Genomic DNA, 17,920 nt, shown 5'->3' with positions numbered 1-17,920 from the left:
CCGCTCAGAAAGTATTCTGCCTTTTGGTAAGTTTTACAGCAAGGCTTTTTGCGTTGTCCAACAGCGAACTCTTGTGGTCGCTTTGCGACATTATTTTATTTTATTATTTTCTTCTTTTCTTTCTTCATTATGGCTGCACGACGTCTCGGGCTGATAATGTTGTGTTTATATGATCCTTGGACAAGATTTGTCCGTAAGTATGGTTGTTGTAAAGAATGTACATATTATGTCAGTAAGCGAAATGTTATATTTTTTGTATGAGACGCTTTTTGTTTATGTTTAGTGAACCTGTATAGCGTGCTAAGCTAACGTTGTTGCTAATGCAATGCTTGTGTACTTTTATTTTGTAGTTTTACGACGGTTTAAAGAGGACAATGGTTTGAGGCCATTTTATTAATAAATCAGATGAAAAAGGAAGAAGTCTAATTATCAAGGCGTCGTTCACTAGCTGTCTAGCTTTGGAAAAAGTAGACGCTTCGGAGTGAGGACAGCATAGACAGATTTAAATGACAGTAGAGTGAAATCCCCACTACAGTCCTTATGTACCGTATGTTGAATGTATTTATCCATCTTGTGTCTTATCTTTCCATTCCAACAATTTATTTTACAGAATATATATATAATTTACAGAAAAATATGGCATATTTTATAGATGGTTTGAATTGCGATTAATTGCGATTAATTACGATTAATTAATTTTTAAGCTGTAATTAACTCGATTAAAAATTTTAATCGTTTGACAGCCCTAGTTTAAACATTTTTTAATTTTCAAGGTATTTCAAGAAAACAACGTGACCAGGTCATTTTTGACCCACTTATCCATCTAAGGGAGCAGAAAAGAAAAAAACATTTGAGCGGGATGGTTAGAGACGAGCCCTAAGCTACTTTTACACAATTATGAAGCTCGTGCGCTTGAGTTGAAATGATCAAAGCAGAGTCAAGGAGCAGAGAGAATTTGGCCCTTAGGCAAACAGGAAGAAAGGAACCTTGAAGAGTGATTTTTTTTTTGTTTTTACCTTGAAGAGGTCCCAAATTTTTTAACAGTACTTCGTTTTGAAATACCATAAATACAGAGGTGAATGGGTTTTCATAGTGCTTGGAGATTACTTTATGTGGTGCTTAAAAAGTAAATTAAAACTCTGTAAATGAGTTTTTCACTAGTAGATGTCCAATGCATTTGAAGCGCATGATGTTCCTGGTGGACACTTTGATGTATCGTCTTTCTGTTTGAAGGTGCACGTTCAAAAATTTGGCACAGTCGAGAGACTCTGAAGTTGCCTGTCGTTTTGCGCCATTGAGATACAAAAGCGCCTGCCACCGCTATTGCTATTCAAGTACAGATAGAAAAGATTCAATTGACTGAGGTCAGCGGCAACCCTTACATATAATGAGACACGAAAAAGACAAAAACATCCTCGTGAGGGTTTTTCTTCTTTTGGTTTCCCTTATTTTACAGTGCTTCCTGTCATTGGAAGCAATTGTCCAGGACTGACCACCCAAGGAGATCCTATGACACAATCTGCACTGTGTTAAATCCATACAATGGCGTCTTGAGTCACGAGTTTAAAATTCGACGCATGTAAATGAAATACACAAGTCCTTCAAATGATCTTTCCCCTATTGAAATTGCAATTCATTTGTTCTAGCCTGCCAACATACAGTTCTATTCCTATCTTAAGAGTCTGCTTGTAATTAAAACCAAATAAGTCAGGACACTCATATTTCAAGGCACACAGTACAAATAAAACCTACAAAGGAAACTTACAATTCTAATTTACCTTTGCAATAGCTAGGCCTCTCATGCTAATTTTTTAGGCCGATATATTTCCCCAGACACTATTGTGATCAATGGCAGTGTTGTTGATTTTTGTTCCCTGCTGGCAAAATAATTTAACATGGTTGATAAATCGATTTTATGGATACATTTGGGTTTTTTACTGCAGATAATTTTTTAAAAATTGATTTTTTTCCTCATTTGTATTTTTTTATCAAATAGAACATCTAGAGACCAGTGATGCAATACTATTCCATGAGAAAGAGTTTCTTTGTGAAGTTTTAATTTTGTATTTGGGGCCTGACGCACAAATATATATATATATATATTAGGGCTGTTAAACGATTAAATTTTTTAATCGAGTTAATTACAGCTTAAAATCAATTAATCGTAATTAATCGCAATTAATCGCAATTCAAACCATCTATAAAATATGCCATATTTTTCAGTAAATTATTGTTGGAATGGAAAGATAAGACACAAGATGGATATATATACATTCAACATATGGTACATAAGGACTGTATTTGTTTATTATAACTATAAATCAACAAGATGGCATTAACATTATTAACATTCTGTTAAAGCGATCCATGGATAGAAAGACTTGTAGTTCTTAAAAGAAGAATGTTAGTACAAGTTATAGAAATTTTATATTAAAACCCCTCTTAATGTTTTCGTTTTAATAAAATTTGTAAAATTTTCAATCAAAAAATAAACTAGTAGCCCGCCATTGTTGATGTCAATAATTACTTACACAATGCTCATTGGTGCTGAAGCCTATAAAATCAGTCGCACCCAAGCGCCAGCAGAGGGCGGCAAAACTCCATAAAACACAATTAACAAGTGAGCGTTTCACTGTACCGTCATTTAAATGTGTCTGAGCGGGGCATCTGCGTTAATTGCGTCAAATATTTCAACGTGATTAATTGAAATAATCAATTAATGCCCGTTAATGCGATAATTTTGACAGCCCTAATATATATATATATATATGTATATATATATATATATATATATATATATATATATATATATATATATATATATATATATATATATATATATATATATATATATATATATATATATATATATATATATATATACTAGGAGTGCAGCGGTTTGCGGTTCAAAGCCGAACCGTACAGTTCGCCCTGTACGGTTCAATACGCCTTTATGAACCGCACCTTTTCGGTTTTGCAATTAATTTATTCCGAACACTTGTGGAATGAATTGGTCGAGCTCTGTGCACGACGTGAAGCACAGCTGTGGAGAAATTTCCGCCGCGCCGCAAGTAAATGTCCGATCGCTGTCTAGCACCTGTGTAATAGAAGCCGAGTAACGCCCTCTCTCGGTTACGAGCGAAGTGACAGTGAAACAAGAAAGAAAACAAAAAGCTATGGCGAGCGAAGGAGTGGAGAGACCGAATTTTGAGGAAGCACTGGCTTCTTTCAAATCTGCGGTGTGGCAACATTTCGGTTTCCCCGTGGACTACAATGCGGTGGGAGAGAAAATAGGAGGGAGAGAAAATATTGAAAAAAAAGAACTATTTGCAAGCATTGCTCAGCGCTTGTTCCTTATGCTAATGGCAACACTTATAACATGACTCCGGCACCTCAGCCAGCATCACCCACAGATAGCACTTCCTCAGAGCAGGACAACCCCGGAGATGACACCAGTGAAAACACACTGCTTCGTTAATTCATTTGCAACGCTTGACCCGCGTTACATTTTTCCCTCGCGGACATATTTCTCCAACAACGTATTCCCCGACATTTATGAAATGGCACGCAAAGCCATCAAAGATGACTTCGCTAAAGCACATAATTTCGCCGTGACCACTGATAGTTGGACGTCCCGTGCTACAGAGTGCTACTACCTAACTGTGACAGTCCACTATAATTCATACCTGTCAAGTTGTACGGTCTCGGCATAATTTGTACAAGTGAGCACTGATTTTTAAATGTGTACGCTGTACGTTATGTTCAAATTCTGTACGTTTTTCGTGCATTACGTTTTTTTTCCTCCGTTCGTTAATACGTTGGTTGAATGACGCGAGAAAAGTCAGAGGCACAGAGAGGGAAGAGTGTTTGTTGTGACGCTGTAGCAAATGCGATGCTAGGCTAGGTGGCTCCAATATTTCCTGACTGTAGCAGACAGCCTACAACCTACGCCTAGATATCTCATGCATATAGAACTACATGCGAAATGACAGACTCGGTAGCATTAGTAAACAGCCGCCATTTTAGAGCAGTAAACTTCTCAGAAAGGCTCTGTAGTAGTGAACCTTCCTAGTGAACCTAACTAACTTTTTATCTAAAATACTCCTAAATCAGCAAAATCCTGACTTGTGTCTATCTTTAAATGATAAAACAGTTTTAAAATTAATAGACAGAAGAGACCTAATGCAAAAATGGGGGCAATTTTATCAACTTTAACGGTTGATTCAGAACATTAAATGACCTCCAAACATAGCAAAGGTCACTATGTTTTTTTTTTTTTTTTTTTTTTTTTTTTTTTTTTTTTTTTTTTTGGAAAAAAAAGTTTGCCAGGTAACTTTTTTATTTACTACTGTGTGTGTATTTCAGTAGTCAGTCACCAAACTAGCCAAAGAGCTAAGAGGCATTTTAACAGTCGAACATGTTTACATTTAAGTGTTTATTTCATTTTCTTAAAAGCAAAATAAAGGCAGTATAAAAAAAAAAAAAAAATGCAAACCGAAACCCAACCGAAACCGTGATCCAAAAACCGAGGTTCAAACCGAACCGTCAGCTAACTGAACCGTTGCACCCCTAATATATACATAGAGTGGTACTTTGACATGCGAACTAATTTGTTCCAGGACCTTGTTTGTAAGTTGAAATGGTCGTATTTCGAGCAGGACTTTCCCATTAGAATACTTTATTATTCCATTAATTTATTCCACAGCCAGAAAACCTACACTAAGGCCTTAATAAAAGAAAAAAATATTGCTGGTACTATTACAAATGGCATTTACACATACATAGCAAAACAAATAAATTATAAATAAAAATTGGAATAATAATACAGTATTCTAATAATAATAATAATAATTCCTGTAATAATGAAACGAATCGGGTTCTGATGTGGCGGATGTGCTTTGCGTGCTGTACCTGAACGCGCCGCATGGCTGACGTGACAGTAAGATAGGTGCGTTAGAGATTTTACTTTGTCTTTTAATGTTCTGTTGTTATTAGCGCGTCAACTGCAGCGTACAGTAGCCGTGTTGTGTTGTACAAGTTCTGAAATAAATTATTAAAAACCTGACGAAGCTGGCAATCTCTTTGGCGATGTTACCACAATAATAATTGATACATTAACTTAAAAAGACTGGCGAACAGAGGTCAGAGGAGGACCGCCGAGATCGTAGATATTCTACAGCCATCATTATCATTTCCATCTTCATTTCGTCTTATTTTAAAAAAAATTTTAAATAATTTTTATTTTCTTAAATATATATACATATATGTTAATTTTCACACAGAAACACATTACACAGCATACCCCACAATGGAGCAAACACTAACACCAAACATAACGGATATCTACCTCATAACTATCGCTTAATTGTATTTTTTTGTTACCCCCATTATTTTAGATGATAAATAATCGATCCAAACAAACAAACAAACAAAAATGTTTAAAAGGGTAAATATTTGAAAAAGAAAATCTCAACCACTTCTTGATGTCTGCGATTTCTGCATTGCAACCCTTGTTATATTACTGTTTTTCACCCCTAAAATCCCCCAAAAGTCCTGCTGTGGCCATGAGTTTTTGGATTGAAACAAGGTAAGTATGTGATGATATCTCGTTAAAATCATTGTGTCTTTAATTATACTCTCACACGCTCTTGAGTTAGGGTTTAGAGGTTTAAAAAAAAATAAAATAAAAAATGTAAATGCCCTCCTGTTCAGAATTTTTCTTCCCCCAGAAAATTGAGATTTTAAGCTTTCCAATGATGTATCACACATGCATTTAAGACAATTTTGAAATTTGTCCAAATTGGAGGTCTCAGAGGGGAACTTCAAGTCACCTGAGTGTTTTCCACCATATACTGGACTGTCTCAGAAAATTAGAATACACAATATTCTAATTTTTTGAGACAGTCCTGTGTATATATACAGGACTGTCTCAGGAAATTAGAATACACAATATTCTAATTTCCTGAGACGGAAATTTCTGAGACAGTCCAGTATATGGCAGAAAACACAGACAAGACTGAAAAAGCAGTTTCTGCTCTTGCACCCGTCTTTAAAATAAACTGCTGTATTTTAAGACAAAAGAATTGGTGAAAGAACTCTAAACTAGGAAGACTGGCTGTGAAGACTCGTGTTTCAACACCATTGACGGCGCTAATCGTCCAACTCATTTTGACCGGGACTTGGATTTGACGTCTAGCATCGTCAGTGGCAGAAGGTGAGTTCAACGGGTGCCCGATAAAGAACAATTCTGAAAGAAGTCTTCAACAACCGCCAAAGATTCGAGCACATGCTCGGGAAAGCTGAGTTGACAACAGGATTACAGCCCAATTGTGGCAAAGCCCTTTTCATCAATAACCGAGGCTTTTTCTACGAGTCAACAGGTTCAGACACGGGCCGAAAACTCAATCAGCGTGAAGTCTGTTCTCACAAAAACGATGGATTCTTTGTGATGGAGATGGGGTTTGTGTGTGAATGAAATGTCAGTGAAACCATAAAACTGCTTTGAACTTTGTAGATTACAGCATTTATTCAGAGCAAAGTACAGTAAGCCTTGTGTGGAGTTTAGACTCGGCCTCTTGGCACCGCTGCCCGATGAGTCATGTGTCGCTTTAGAACTGTTTCAAGGCTTTAGCGTAAACAAAACAAACAAAAAAAAAAGCAAATAACAGATCACCTCCAATATAGTCCAATGGTTGGGCAAGTCAGTGGTTAAATTGCTTGGGTTTTGTTGATGTCATGTCACTGGGGCGACAGAGGGGTTGGATTCGGCCACATGAATAAGAAGCTGACTTAATAAGAGGCGAGTGGCCTGCCCCATAATAGTACATTTGGGAAGGATTTTAACCCTTAATGCACGACGTGGGACTCATTTTTTTTACGCTTACAGGGCACTCATTTCACTAATTGGCTGCCATTGACGGCGCTAGACGTCCAATCAATTTCAAATTGCAGTTACCAAATATAAATGACCAAGTGTTGTGCAAATAGAAGTACATGAAAATAATAATAAAAGAAAACTGTATACACAGTAGAAAAGAAATGATCAATCATGATTTTCTTATTAAAAAAAAAAAAAAAAGCTTACATTTTGTTTATATTTTTTATTTGTTATTATTCAAAAACAAACCTTTTATTAATTTTCAAACTTTCTAATTTTTAGCTGTATTTTTCAATCTAATTTTCTATCTTTAGTATTTATTTATTTTTTGGGGGGGGGGGGGGGGGGGGGTTGTCCGGTATTGACTTTTTAACCAATATCCCGATATTGTCCAACTCCAAAAATCCAATAACGATATCAAACCGGTACCGATATATGCAGTTGTGGGCTTAACATATTATGGCTAATTGTATTGTTATGCTGACTGAGTGCTTTAACAATGATAAATGTAACAACTTTTAAGTTTTTCAAACAAACATTCTGTGAAAAATAGTAGAAAAACGAACTGAAGTTATGGAAAAAGTGCCTATATTGCTTCACTACGTTTATTGTTGCAATCACTCTGCTCACATAACAAATCCCAAGCCTCTTAGTTTGGAAACACCAAATGGTCAATAAGCATAACTGCTGTGCTAAGCTGTGACCAGCCCTTATACAAGGCCCGGAGGCGTCTACATTCACTTTGAAGGCAACATGCAAATTGACCCAAAATCGATAATGAAAAGCAAATGTCAATATTATCCAATGTCATTTTAAAATGCTTTTATTGGCCAATATTAATCAATAAGCGATAATATCGGACAACTCTATTTTTTTAATTAATACAATTTTTATGTACTTATGCATTACTTCGATGCTTTATACATACTCATTATAGGGATGCCCCGAACCAATGATGTGATCGGAAATCGGGCTGATCGTGCCATTTTTCAGAGGATCGGGTAATTAATTTAAAGAATATACCTATGTTTTTCTGCTTCATGCTCGTACTGCTTCTCACTCTCCCTCCTGCTGCTTTTCTTGCTCAGCTGTGCACTGGAGTTTCATTGTTAAAGTTAACGATGACTGACAGTCGTTGAAGCTTTGATCTTGCCAGAGAACCTTGGAAGCGCTACCTACAAAGGCGCCGAATGCGTCAATCATTTAGCTTGTTACACATTAGCGGTAGTGTGCTTTGAGAACTCATTTTGTGTGTGTGTGTGTGTGTGCGTGGGGGTGCGTAGGTGTGTGTGTGTGTGTGTGTGTGTGTACGTGAGCGGCTCTTCTCAGCAGCGTGAGTGGATTTGAGTGGATTCACTCAATGAAGCATTTAATAAGGACAAGCATTATTCTACATTATTCTTTTTTAAAAAAAATAATTGGTATGAAGGCGGCACGGTGGGACAGTAACGTTTAAAAAAAAAAAAAATTAACAATACTTTTTTTTCGGTATCAGTTCGGGAGTCTGTATCTGCAGATTCTCAAAGTCAGGTGACTCGGACTCGGGTGCAAAAATATGTGATCGGGACATCCCTAATTCGTTAAATTTTATTTTAATTAATTTATTTTATTTATTAAGGGGGTTAAGCAGTCTAAGCAGCTGTACACGACAAAAAACAACAACAACAACCGGAATACTGTATTTAAGGATTCATTTAAAGTATTACCCCCCCGGCCGGCGGGGTCGTTGGCGTGGCCTCTTGGGGCCCGCGGGGCCTAGGGTGAGGCTTGCTGTCCCTTGCCAGTGGGGTGGACGCCCCCTGGTCGCCGGCGCTTGGTGTGGCGCCTGCTCGGGGTGCGGGGTGGGTGCTCGGTGGGTGGGAGGGGGGTGGGCGGTCGCGGAGGCGCCGTGGGTGGTCTGGGGCGGGGATTGATCGGGGCCCTGACGCTTCTTCCGCCCTGGGGCCGGTGGTTCTGGTGGACGGGGCCACGCCCGCGGGAGCCTGCCTCTTAACTCACGCACTTCTCACTTCGGCACTGTAAATATTTTTCACCCTGGCACTTACATGCTCATACATTTCTCCGGGGAGAGTTGGGACGGGGCTTTACAGTCCCAGCCCGACTCCCCCCTGTTTTTAATGCACCACACACCAAGGTTGTGGGATGGTTGGGACCTGTTGGGGGGGGGGGGGGTGCCTCACGGCTGCCTCCTCACCACAGGCCCCGCCATCCCTGCACCTTTTTTAAATGCACCACATACATCATACTCCACAGGAGAGCTCCGGCAAAGGGCGGTGGGACGGGCGGCTGGACAGAAACTCCATGCTGCGGTCCCACTGCCCCAAGCCAAGCTCTCCTATTTTAATGCATACATTGCACTACCCTCCCCTCACACCCCCATCACGGTGCTGGGTGATGGCTGCCAGTCGGGAACCTGGCAGCCACAGTAATAGGGTGGTAGGTGGTTCCCACACTTTTTCTATATGGCGTGGCTCCCGGGGTGTGGCCTCCCCTCTGCCTCGGCTGCCGGCCGCGGGAGTGGGTTGGGGGGTTGGGTCTCCGGTCTTGCATCACCCCGTGGCAGTTCCTGGGCGTTCTCCTGCCTCCGCCTTCCCCTCTCTTCTCTGGCTGGGCATCCGCCCTGCGCTCCGTCGCGGGTCGCTGGCTGGGCGCCGGTGTATCAGCGGGGTGTCGCCTGCACCGGCGGGGGACCCTGCCTTGCCTGGGGCTTGGTGGGCCGCTGGGGGTCCCGTGGCGTGCCGTGCCGGTTGGGGGGCTGTGGCTCGTGGCCCGGGTGGGCGGGCGGGGGTGGGTGTAGGCGTGGGGTTGGTGATGCGTCCCCTCCTGCCATCCCTGAAGGCCGGTTGATGGGCACGCGGGTGGCCCGGGGGACCACCCTGGGTCCCGGGGGGGGACGGTGGCTCCTTTGCTGGGCGGCGGGAGGAGGGATGGGCTGCGCATGGCCCCACCACCCCCCCGTCCGCTCTCCCTCCCTGGGCTGGCTGGGTGGGGGCTGTGGCCCTGGGTTGGCGCCCGCGCGGTTTCTCCGCCCGTCTGCGTGGCTGTCGCGCGCCCGGTGGGGCTTGCGTGCTGCTGGATGTGGTAGGGCATGCTCGGGTTGGGGGTTCCGGTGCCGGGATTGGCGATGCGGCGGCGTAGGGTTGGTCGCCAACGGGCTTACACTCATAAGAGATTCACACGATTACTGGGTTCTAGATCACAGAACTGATTTGTGTACACTCTACCCCTTTCAATCACTTAGCTTATAGTCTTATAGACACCCCCACCCCCATTCTCCTCTTTCACTGGCCAATTGGCCCCCACATGGTGTAAACCGGAAATACATCTTGCTGACGATAGCACCAGCATATTAGTAACTAGTTTAGATGTTCAATGTATTTCTTGTTGTTGTTTGTGTATGTGTTTCTTTTCTGTCTTCTCTTGTATTTCTTTTCTTCTGTTCCCCCATAATCCCTTCCTGTTCGCTGAAAAAAATTAACAATACTTTTTTTTTTGGTATCAGATCGGGAGTCTGTATCTGCGGATTCTCAAAGTCAGGTGACTTGGACTCGGGTGCAAAAATATGTGATCGGGACATCCCTAATTCGTTAAATTTTATTTTAATTAATTTATTTTATTTATTAAGGGGGTTAAGCAGTCTAAGCAGCTGTACACGACAAAAAAAAAACAACAACAACCGGAATACTGTATTTAAGGATTCATTTAAAGTATTGCCCCCCAAAAAAGCCATTACCCACCACTTCTTCTGTTACTCTTGACCTGGAATGTTTTTGCAATGTTGAAATAGAAAAGCATTCCAGAATGTTGTGCTGATTAGCTACGGAGGAAGTAACAGTCATCTCAGTTTCTGTGCAAACTGGACAGCTGGAATGCTTGATCCTTGCAAAAGTTTTGATTCAGCTCTCAAATTGGACCTGATTAGACATACAAGTGCACGTGTACATAAAGATGTGCGCGGTCAGTGCATATTATATTTTCGGTTTAAATGACAATGCATAATCCTGCAACATATGTGTGTGTATTGGTAGAAGGCAACATCTGAAGACCAAACATACCAACACCACTTGTCCAGTTAGAGCAGGTGTGTCAAACTAAATATTTAACTCATCAGCTGCCATTGACGGTGCTAGACGTCCAATTCTTTATGACTGAGAGAGGTGAATGAACGAATGTTTAAATATTGCAAAAAAAAAAACAAAAAAAAATCTCTGATTTCTCGAGTCTCAAGAAATGTTATAAAAATGTTGTTTTAGCAAGAAACATGAAGTCCTTGCTCATGGTTTACTTTTGCGGGTCAGAGAAAATGATGACATGTTGAGCCGGATCTGGCAGCAGTAGACGTCCAATCCATCTTGACTTGTTCGCTGCCAGGCCACCAGTTAAACTGGCATGGACGTCTACCCCTGTCAATGGCAGTGAAACATGATCACTCAATATCAGCCTTCCCATCTGAAAAAGATGTCATGTCTATCATTGTTCATGGCAATGAATGAGTTAAAAGCAGTCATTCAAAAAAAAAAAAAAAAAAAAAAGGGAATAAAACCAACAACCCAAACAAAATGAAGACAAAGTATAATCAAAAAAGTTGGGAGCTTCACGTTATTTAGTTTCCAGTCTATTTTTAGAGTGTGCGGTGCAAAATGAACCCTCTGTGGGCGTCGGAGTATCTATAGATCAGTGGGTTGAGTTACAGTCAGACTCAACTGTAAACAAGTCTCATTCAAAGAACCGCACATCCTCACCATCTGACTCATCCTTTTCAAAGGAGAGCAAACTCACCAGCAGCTGCATGATGAATCCCCTATTTAAGAAAAAAAAAAAAAAAAAGGCCAAGACCAAAAGTGAGGAAGCAATGATGCAGGTGGCTAAAGTGGAGCGCCTACTGGAACACATATTTGACAGACCACAACAATAACAACAACAACAACAACAAGAACACCCTCCCTCCTTCCCTTCTCTTGATTTCAAAGGCGGGAGGGAGGAAGCACTCGGAAGCAACAGCCTTTTGTCCGAGAGACCGTGTTTTGTTTATGGAACAACACAACGATGCCATTAAGGCTTTAATCAAAACCATTTCTGCATTAGGCCTTGAGTGACATCCCTCCTCTTCCCCCGCCGTTCGCCTCGGTTCCCACTGAGAGCAAACGGGAGGACGAAAGCGGCGGGCAAATGTGTGGGAATGTCTCGACATCATCGCCATGGTGGCCAGCTCTACAACATGGCTTTAAATTAGGGGAAAAGAAAACACAAGCTAAAAAAAGGCAGTCCCCTAACTATAGTCCTGCCTGCTAATTTGCCACCACTTGAAAAAGGAGGAAAATAGCAACAGTTTGAAATCACACTACTTTTAAGTGCCTGTGTGCATGGAAGAATACTTAAACACAAGGGAGATCCAGGTCACTTGCATATACATCTTAACCATTGTGGGTGGAATCTATCTATAAGTTCTGGCTGCTCTTATATTAGAGGGAAGCTGAAAGGGAGATGTACTCTGTTCTGATGGGCTGAGATGGGACTAGTGACAGCTGCCCTTGAAAGTCTCCCATCCACAGACAGGGCCATTCTGCTACATGCCTCACATTAGTTCTCGTCTCAAACCACTCCCCTGAGTAAAACTCATCACCATACTGAAGAAAACAGAGCTCTTCGAAATAAATGACAGCTTCTCTTTAACCCTTTATAGGGCGAGTGATTATTTTTGGCATTACATTTACTCCGTGAGTAAACCATGAGAAAAATGTACTTCGAAGAGTAGTTTTACTAAGCCATAGTTTACTTTTACTTGAGTAGATTTGTGAAGGAGAAACGCTACTTTTACTCCGCTACTTTTGGCTTCACTTGTTGTTACATTTTTCCTCTTTATTCTACATATTAGATTTTACTTTTTTTTGCCAGAGACTCCAATAGTGGCTCAACCACTTTCACCAATGAGACTTTGCAACAATAATAATCAGAGATGTGCGAAATTTCAGATTCTTAGATTATTCGCAATTCGGCTGTGGCAGATTCGAGAACGATTCACTAACATCCAAATTCCGATTATTGAAATATGACAAGTAAAGTGGAACTAAAACACAGCAAGGTCTTTGGGACGCAATGAGGAATGGACCGAGAGTAAACATCATACTCAACTCATGCCGCTACATAAAAAAAAAAAACAATAATACCTGACTGCAGCCAACAGCCGCTACAAACTACAACCACATAATGCTACAGTAGATATCACATGTATATAGAACTAGATGCGAAATGACAAACTCGCTGGCGTTAGTAAACAGCCGCCATCTTAAAGCAGTAGACTTCTCTGGAAGGCTGTTGTAGTGAACCTTCTGAGCGAACCGAATTAACTTTTTTATCTAAAATACTCCTTAATCGGCAAAATCTAGACTGGAGTATATTTGTAAATGATGAAACAGTTTTCACGTGTCGAAAGTAGATAGAGAGAAAATAATGGGATAACGGGAGCAATTTTAACAGCTTTAACGGTTGATTCACAACATTAAATTAATTGAATGTAGTTTAAAGCTGCTGATACAGAATGGGGACTTGAGCATTTTATTTACTGTTTTGAGCTGTTAATTTGATACTGAAATAGTAGTTTATCTATAGAACATTTTTGTACGGGGACATCAGTAATTGATTTATAATCGAATCGTAAGGTGCCCAAAAATTCCCACCTCTAATAATCAATGACTCCATTATACCAATCAGACTCAAGCTTGCCGTTCTATGATCACGTCGTCCTGTTCAATCACGTGGCGTCTTTAAAGCACCCTAAAACATTAAGTATCTGACATAGAGCGCCGCCGTCAACATGACTTGAAAGTGGGTATTTTAATTTCTCTCCCAGTTTTTATTTGGCACCGACTGATCACGGAAAACCAGAGATACGACCTAATAGTGTCATAAAAGGAAATATGTTTTCTCCACTAGCGGCCACTCATGCTCTTTGGACGAATAACGCTTAATTTCTGTAGATTTTTTTTCTCGCGGTAAATCAGTTTTTTTGGGGGGGGGTGGGGGGAGGGGTGGGGGGGGTTGTATTTCTTTGGCTCAATGTGGTTATGTAGTATGTTATAGTACAGTATAATATTAACAGTTCATATACTGTAATCTTTAGACTATAAGGCGCACCTGACTATAAGCCGCCACCCACAAAATTTGACCCGAAAACAGCATTTTTCATAGATAAGCTGCACTGGACTATAAGCCACAGCTGTCCTCACTGTATTATGGGATATTTACACCAAGAGATATTAACCGGTAACACTTTATTTGACTGAGGTATCATAAGACCGTCATAAGACTAAATGAACCACCATTTGCAGCCATTTGGTTCAAAGCTTCATTGCTTCAAAAAGCTTCGTTTGGCCATTACTGCTCCCTTGGGGGGGGCAGTCAACCTCTACTGTCAACACTGTTGTCGTCCAACATGGCTCCTAGCATGCATTGCAGCGCTACAGTTGTAAATAGCAATCAAAATTCATGTACGGCGCTATTTATTCAGTTACTGTTCCAGTTGTCTCATCAATTGCAAGTTATGGCATTTGGTAACACTTAATTTGACAATGGCACCACAAGACTGTTATAAGACAATCATAATTATGACATGACACTGTCATGAGCATTAATGAATACTCATAACAGATGTCATTTTGTGTGATCCGGGAAATGATCTCACTTTTGAATGGATATAAAAGATCTGAGCTGGACATAATAGTGACATAATTTCCCAGATGACACTTAATGACATCTGTCTTAAGCATTTATTAATGCCCATGATAGTATCATGTCATAATTATGACGGTTTTATGGCAATCTTATGACCCCGCTTTCAAATAAATTGTTACCTATTAACCCAAATAAATCAACAAATAAGCCGCATTGCACCATTACCCACAGGATTCAAAATGAGGGAAAAAAGTAGAAGCTTATAGTCCGAAAATTACAGTAGATAACTTTGCTGAGAAAAAAGAAATACCATTGTTTAAATAAAAATATCTTAAGCAGTTACTCATAATGCTACTCATTACTTACCAAACACTTTTTTTACTTGTACTTGAGTACTTTTTTGATGACTACTTTTACTTGAGTGATATTAGTTTGAATTAACGCTACTTCTTACTTGAGTAAAATTTTTGGCTCCTCTACCCACCTCTGCATATTGGGTAACGTAGGCTGCAATATTAGTCACCGAGAGCGAGAGATGCCCAATCCATTTGAAGCGGGAGGGTTGAATGAACGTTGAGTGACGAGTTTGAAATTACATTTTAAGAGCCACATGACTGGACGTCTATCATCGTCAATGGCACAAGCTATTTTAAAAAAAATAAAATAAATAAGTGAATAGTTCACTTTTTCTCATTACTTTAAACATAAAAAAAATAAGTTGTGAAAATAAAAATTTCCTGCCATTGAAAACGACAGACGTCCAATTCATTCAAACTGGCTGTGATTGCTCGTTTTAAAATATCACTGACGCTAGACGCTCCATCCTAGCGTCGTCAATAGTAGTTCAATGATTGCCTTAGAATGGAGATAGCTATGACCGGTTTCCATGTAGCAGAGGAAAAATTAGTCTTTGAAAGAAGTCAAAATGACGCTGGCATTTGGCAATGGCATTTCTACCTTTTCCAGCAACGGCAGACAGCGGGGAACTCTCTGCTCCAGTTTGACCACGGCGATGACATCGTTCTCTAGCTGGTCATCTTCACTTGTGTTGCACAGTGACAGAGGGTGATACTGTAAAGACAGACAAAGGCACATTTTACAATCTCAGTAGGCATTGGCAAATGAGAAATAAAACTTCAATCAATTATTTTAACTCATTGGCGTCCATTAACAAAATGGATGCCAATAAATAAATAGAGAATAATTGCATTGGCCTCTTTAAAAATAAAATAAAAAATCAAATATTAAAAAATAAATCAAAAAGATATTTTCTGTTTCTTCACTTTTTTTAAGAGAAAAAAAAATGTTTTTATTAAGAGGCGTAAAAATAAGCAAGAATTTTTAGATCAACAACATTTCTAAACTTTTATTGACTGTCAAACTAAATGACAATTCATTTGCAAATCGATTAGTACATCGTGGTAGCCCTAGTAAGACTGGCTTTGCGAATGCTCAATGCAATTAACAGTCAAAATAGATTGGACCTCTAGCGCCATAAATGGCAGACAATTAGGTAAAGTTAATGTTAATCAGCACAGATCTAAACCAATCAGAGTCACTAGCTAAGTGGTCCCATCGGTGCCTGGTGTGTCTCTTCATGTGGCTGTGGGCTGAGGTCAATGGGGTTCCCCCTCATTTTAACCGGCGGAAATCCCTAAATGAAACCCCCCAAAGGTGACATCAACAGCTGGCACCCCGGTCAAGGGGGATTTGACGTAATGTTCAGCAAAAGGCTGTTGCTTGTCTGTCAGTAAAAAAGGAGGGAAAAAAGTACTCCCGAGAAGAGAAGAAAAAGAGCAAGTGGATATGTAAGCTCTAGAAACATCTACATTCCGTTAATCATTACCACCATGGTGTTGTACAGAGTACTATTTGCTTCTTCTAGCGCACATTTTTTCACATTTACTATACTTAAAAGCTGGCATTTTCTAACCCAAAAAACTTTGAACAACTTTACAGGAAGTATAAATGATGGCATGAGTAATGAGTTCATTTGTTGTTATGGAGTGGCTTTACAGGAGATGTTGAAAAATGAATCATATGCATTTTAAAAACAGGGCGGGGAGATATGCCCTAAAAATCTCAGATTTTTCCACCCAAAACTGATATATTTTCCTTCCCTGTTTTTTAAGGAGACAATGAGAACAAAAGACAGAGAAAGTGCAAAACAAGTTTAACCATTTATCGCGTATTCACTGAGCTCATTGTCTGCCTAGGATGAGCGAATGAACAATTTAATTTAGTTTTTCACTTGTTTTTAAAATGTGTTTTTGCCAATATTTTATGAATTTATACCGTAATTTTCAGAGTTCGGACTATAAGCTGCCACCCACCAAATCTGACACGAAAACGGCATTTGTTCTTAGGTAAGCTGCACCGGACGATAAGCTGCAGCTGTCCTCCGTGTATTATGGGATTTTTACACCAAAAGGTATTAAGCGGTAACACTTAATTTGACAGCTCTGTCACACTGTAAGAATGTCATAAGACAGAAGACATGCTTATGAAAGATGTCATTTAGGCTACGTTGATACCGCAATCTTTTTTTTATGTTTTTCCGACTCAAATATTAACTTGACAGTCTGATTGGGACAGGTCGTATAAAAGTGGACCATTACTAGGCCACATTTTTCCAGAATGTGGCTCCGGTCTAAACTGTCAAGTCCCCCAAATCGGAATTCATGCAGCAATTACCGTATTTTTCGGACTATAAGTCGCACCAGCCATAGAATGCCCAATGAAGAGGAAAAAAAACATATAAGTCGCACTGGAGTATAGGTTGCATTTTGGGGGGAATACTTAAAATAATAAAATCCAACACATAGAACAGATATGTCATCTTGAATGGCAATTTCAAATAAAAATACAATAGAGAACAACATGCTGAATAAGTGTACAGTATGATAATGTTGCATGATGCATGAACAACGAAATGTGAACGTGGCCTTTATGTTAACGTAACATACCTATTAAGAGTTATTCAGATAACTATAGCATAAAAAGCATGCTAACAAGTTTAGCAAACCATTAGTGTCACTCCAAAACACCAAAATAACATTTGAAATGATATAAAAATGTGTTAATAATTTCACACATAAGTCGCTCCTGAGTATAAGTCGCACGCCCCCAGCCAAACTATGAAAAAAACTGCGACTTATAGTCCGAAAAATACGGTACTTCAGCAAGAGAGACGGGGCGCTACGTTAGAGATGATGCTGTGCATTAGCGTTAGCGCCTAGCTTGAACGTAGCTTTTAGGGAAGTGGCGAGTTTGAAAGCAGTCATAAAAAAATAAAATAGGGATTAGGGTTACAGATAAGCCTGAGAATGCTCGGTTTTCTTTCTGTGCATCAAATGAGCAATATTTGAAGAT

The 17,920-nt window shown here is 39.9% G+C and overlaps 1 protein-coding gene across 1 annotated transcript in view; it reads right to left on the bottom strand.

Moving 5' to 3' along the window:
* Window positions 1-17,920, bottom strand: part of LOC130906163 (E3 ubiquitin-protein ligase RNF43) — a 197,966-nt gene that overhangs the window by 56,987 nt on the left and 123,059 nt on the right. Inside the window, exon 2 of the mRNA XM_057820147.1 lies at window positions 15,506-15,619. Coding sequence (XP_057676130.1) covers window positions 15,506-15,619 — 114 coding nt within the window. The remainder of the gene's footprint in view (window positions 1-15,505; window positions 15,620-17,920) is intronic.

This window comes from Corythoichthys intestinalis, chromosome 18 (genome assembly GCF_030265065.1).
Source record: "Corythoichthys intestinalis isolate RoL2023-P3 chromosome 18, ASM3026506v1, whole genome shotgun sequence".
Lineage (NCBI taxonomy): Eukaryota > Metazoa > Chordata > Actinopteri > Syngnathiformes > Syngnathidae > Corythoichthys > Corythoichthys intestinalis.
Note: the sequence above shows the minus strand (reverse complement) of the source record. Positions and strands in the feature narration are given on the sequence as shown.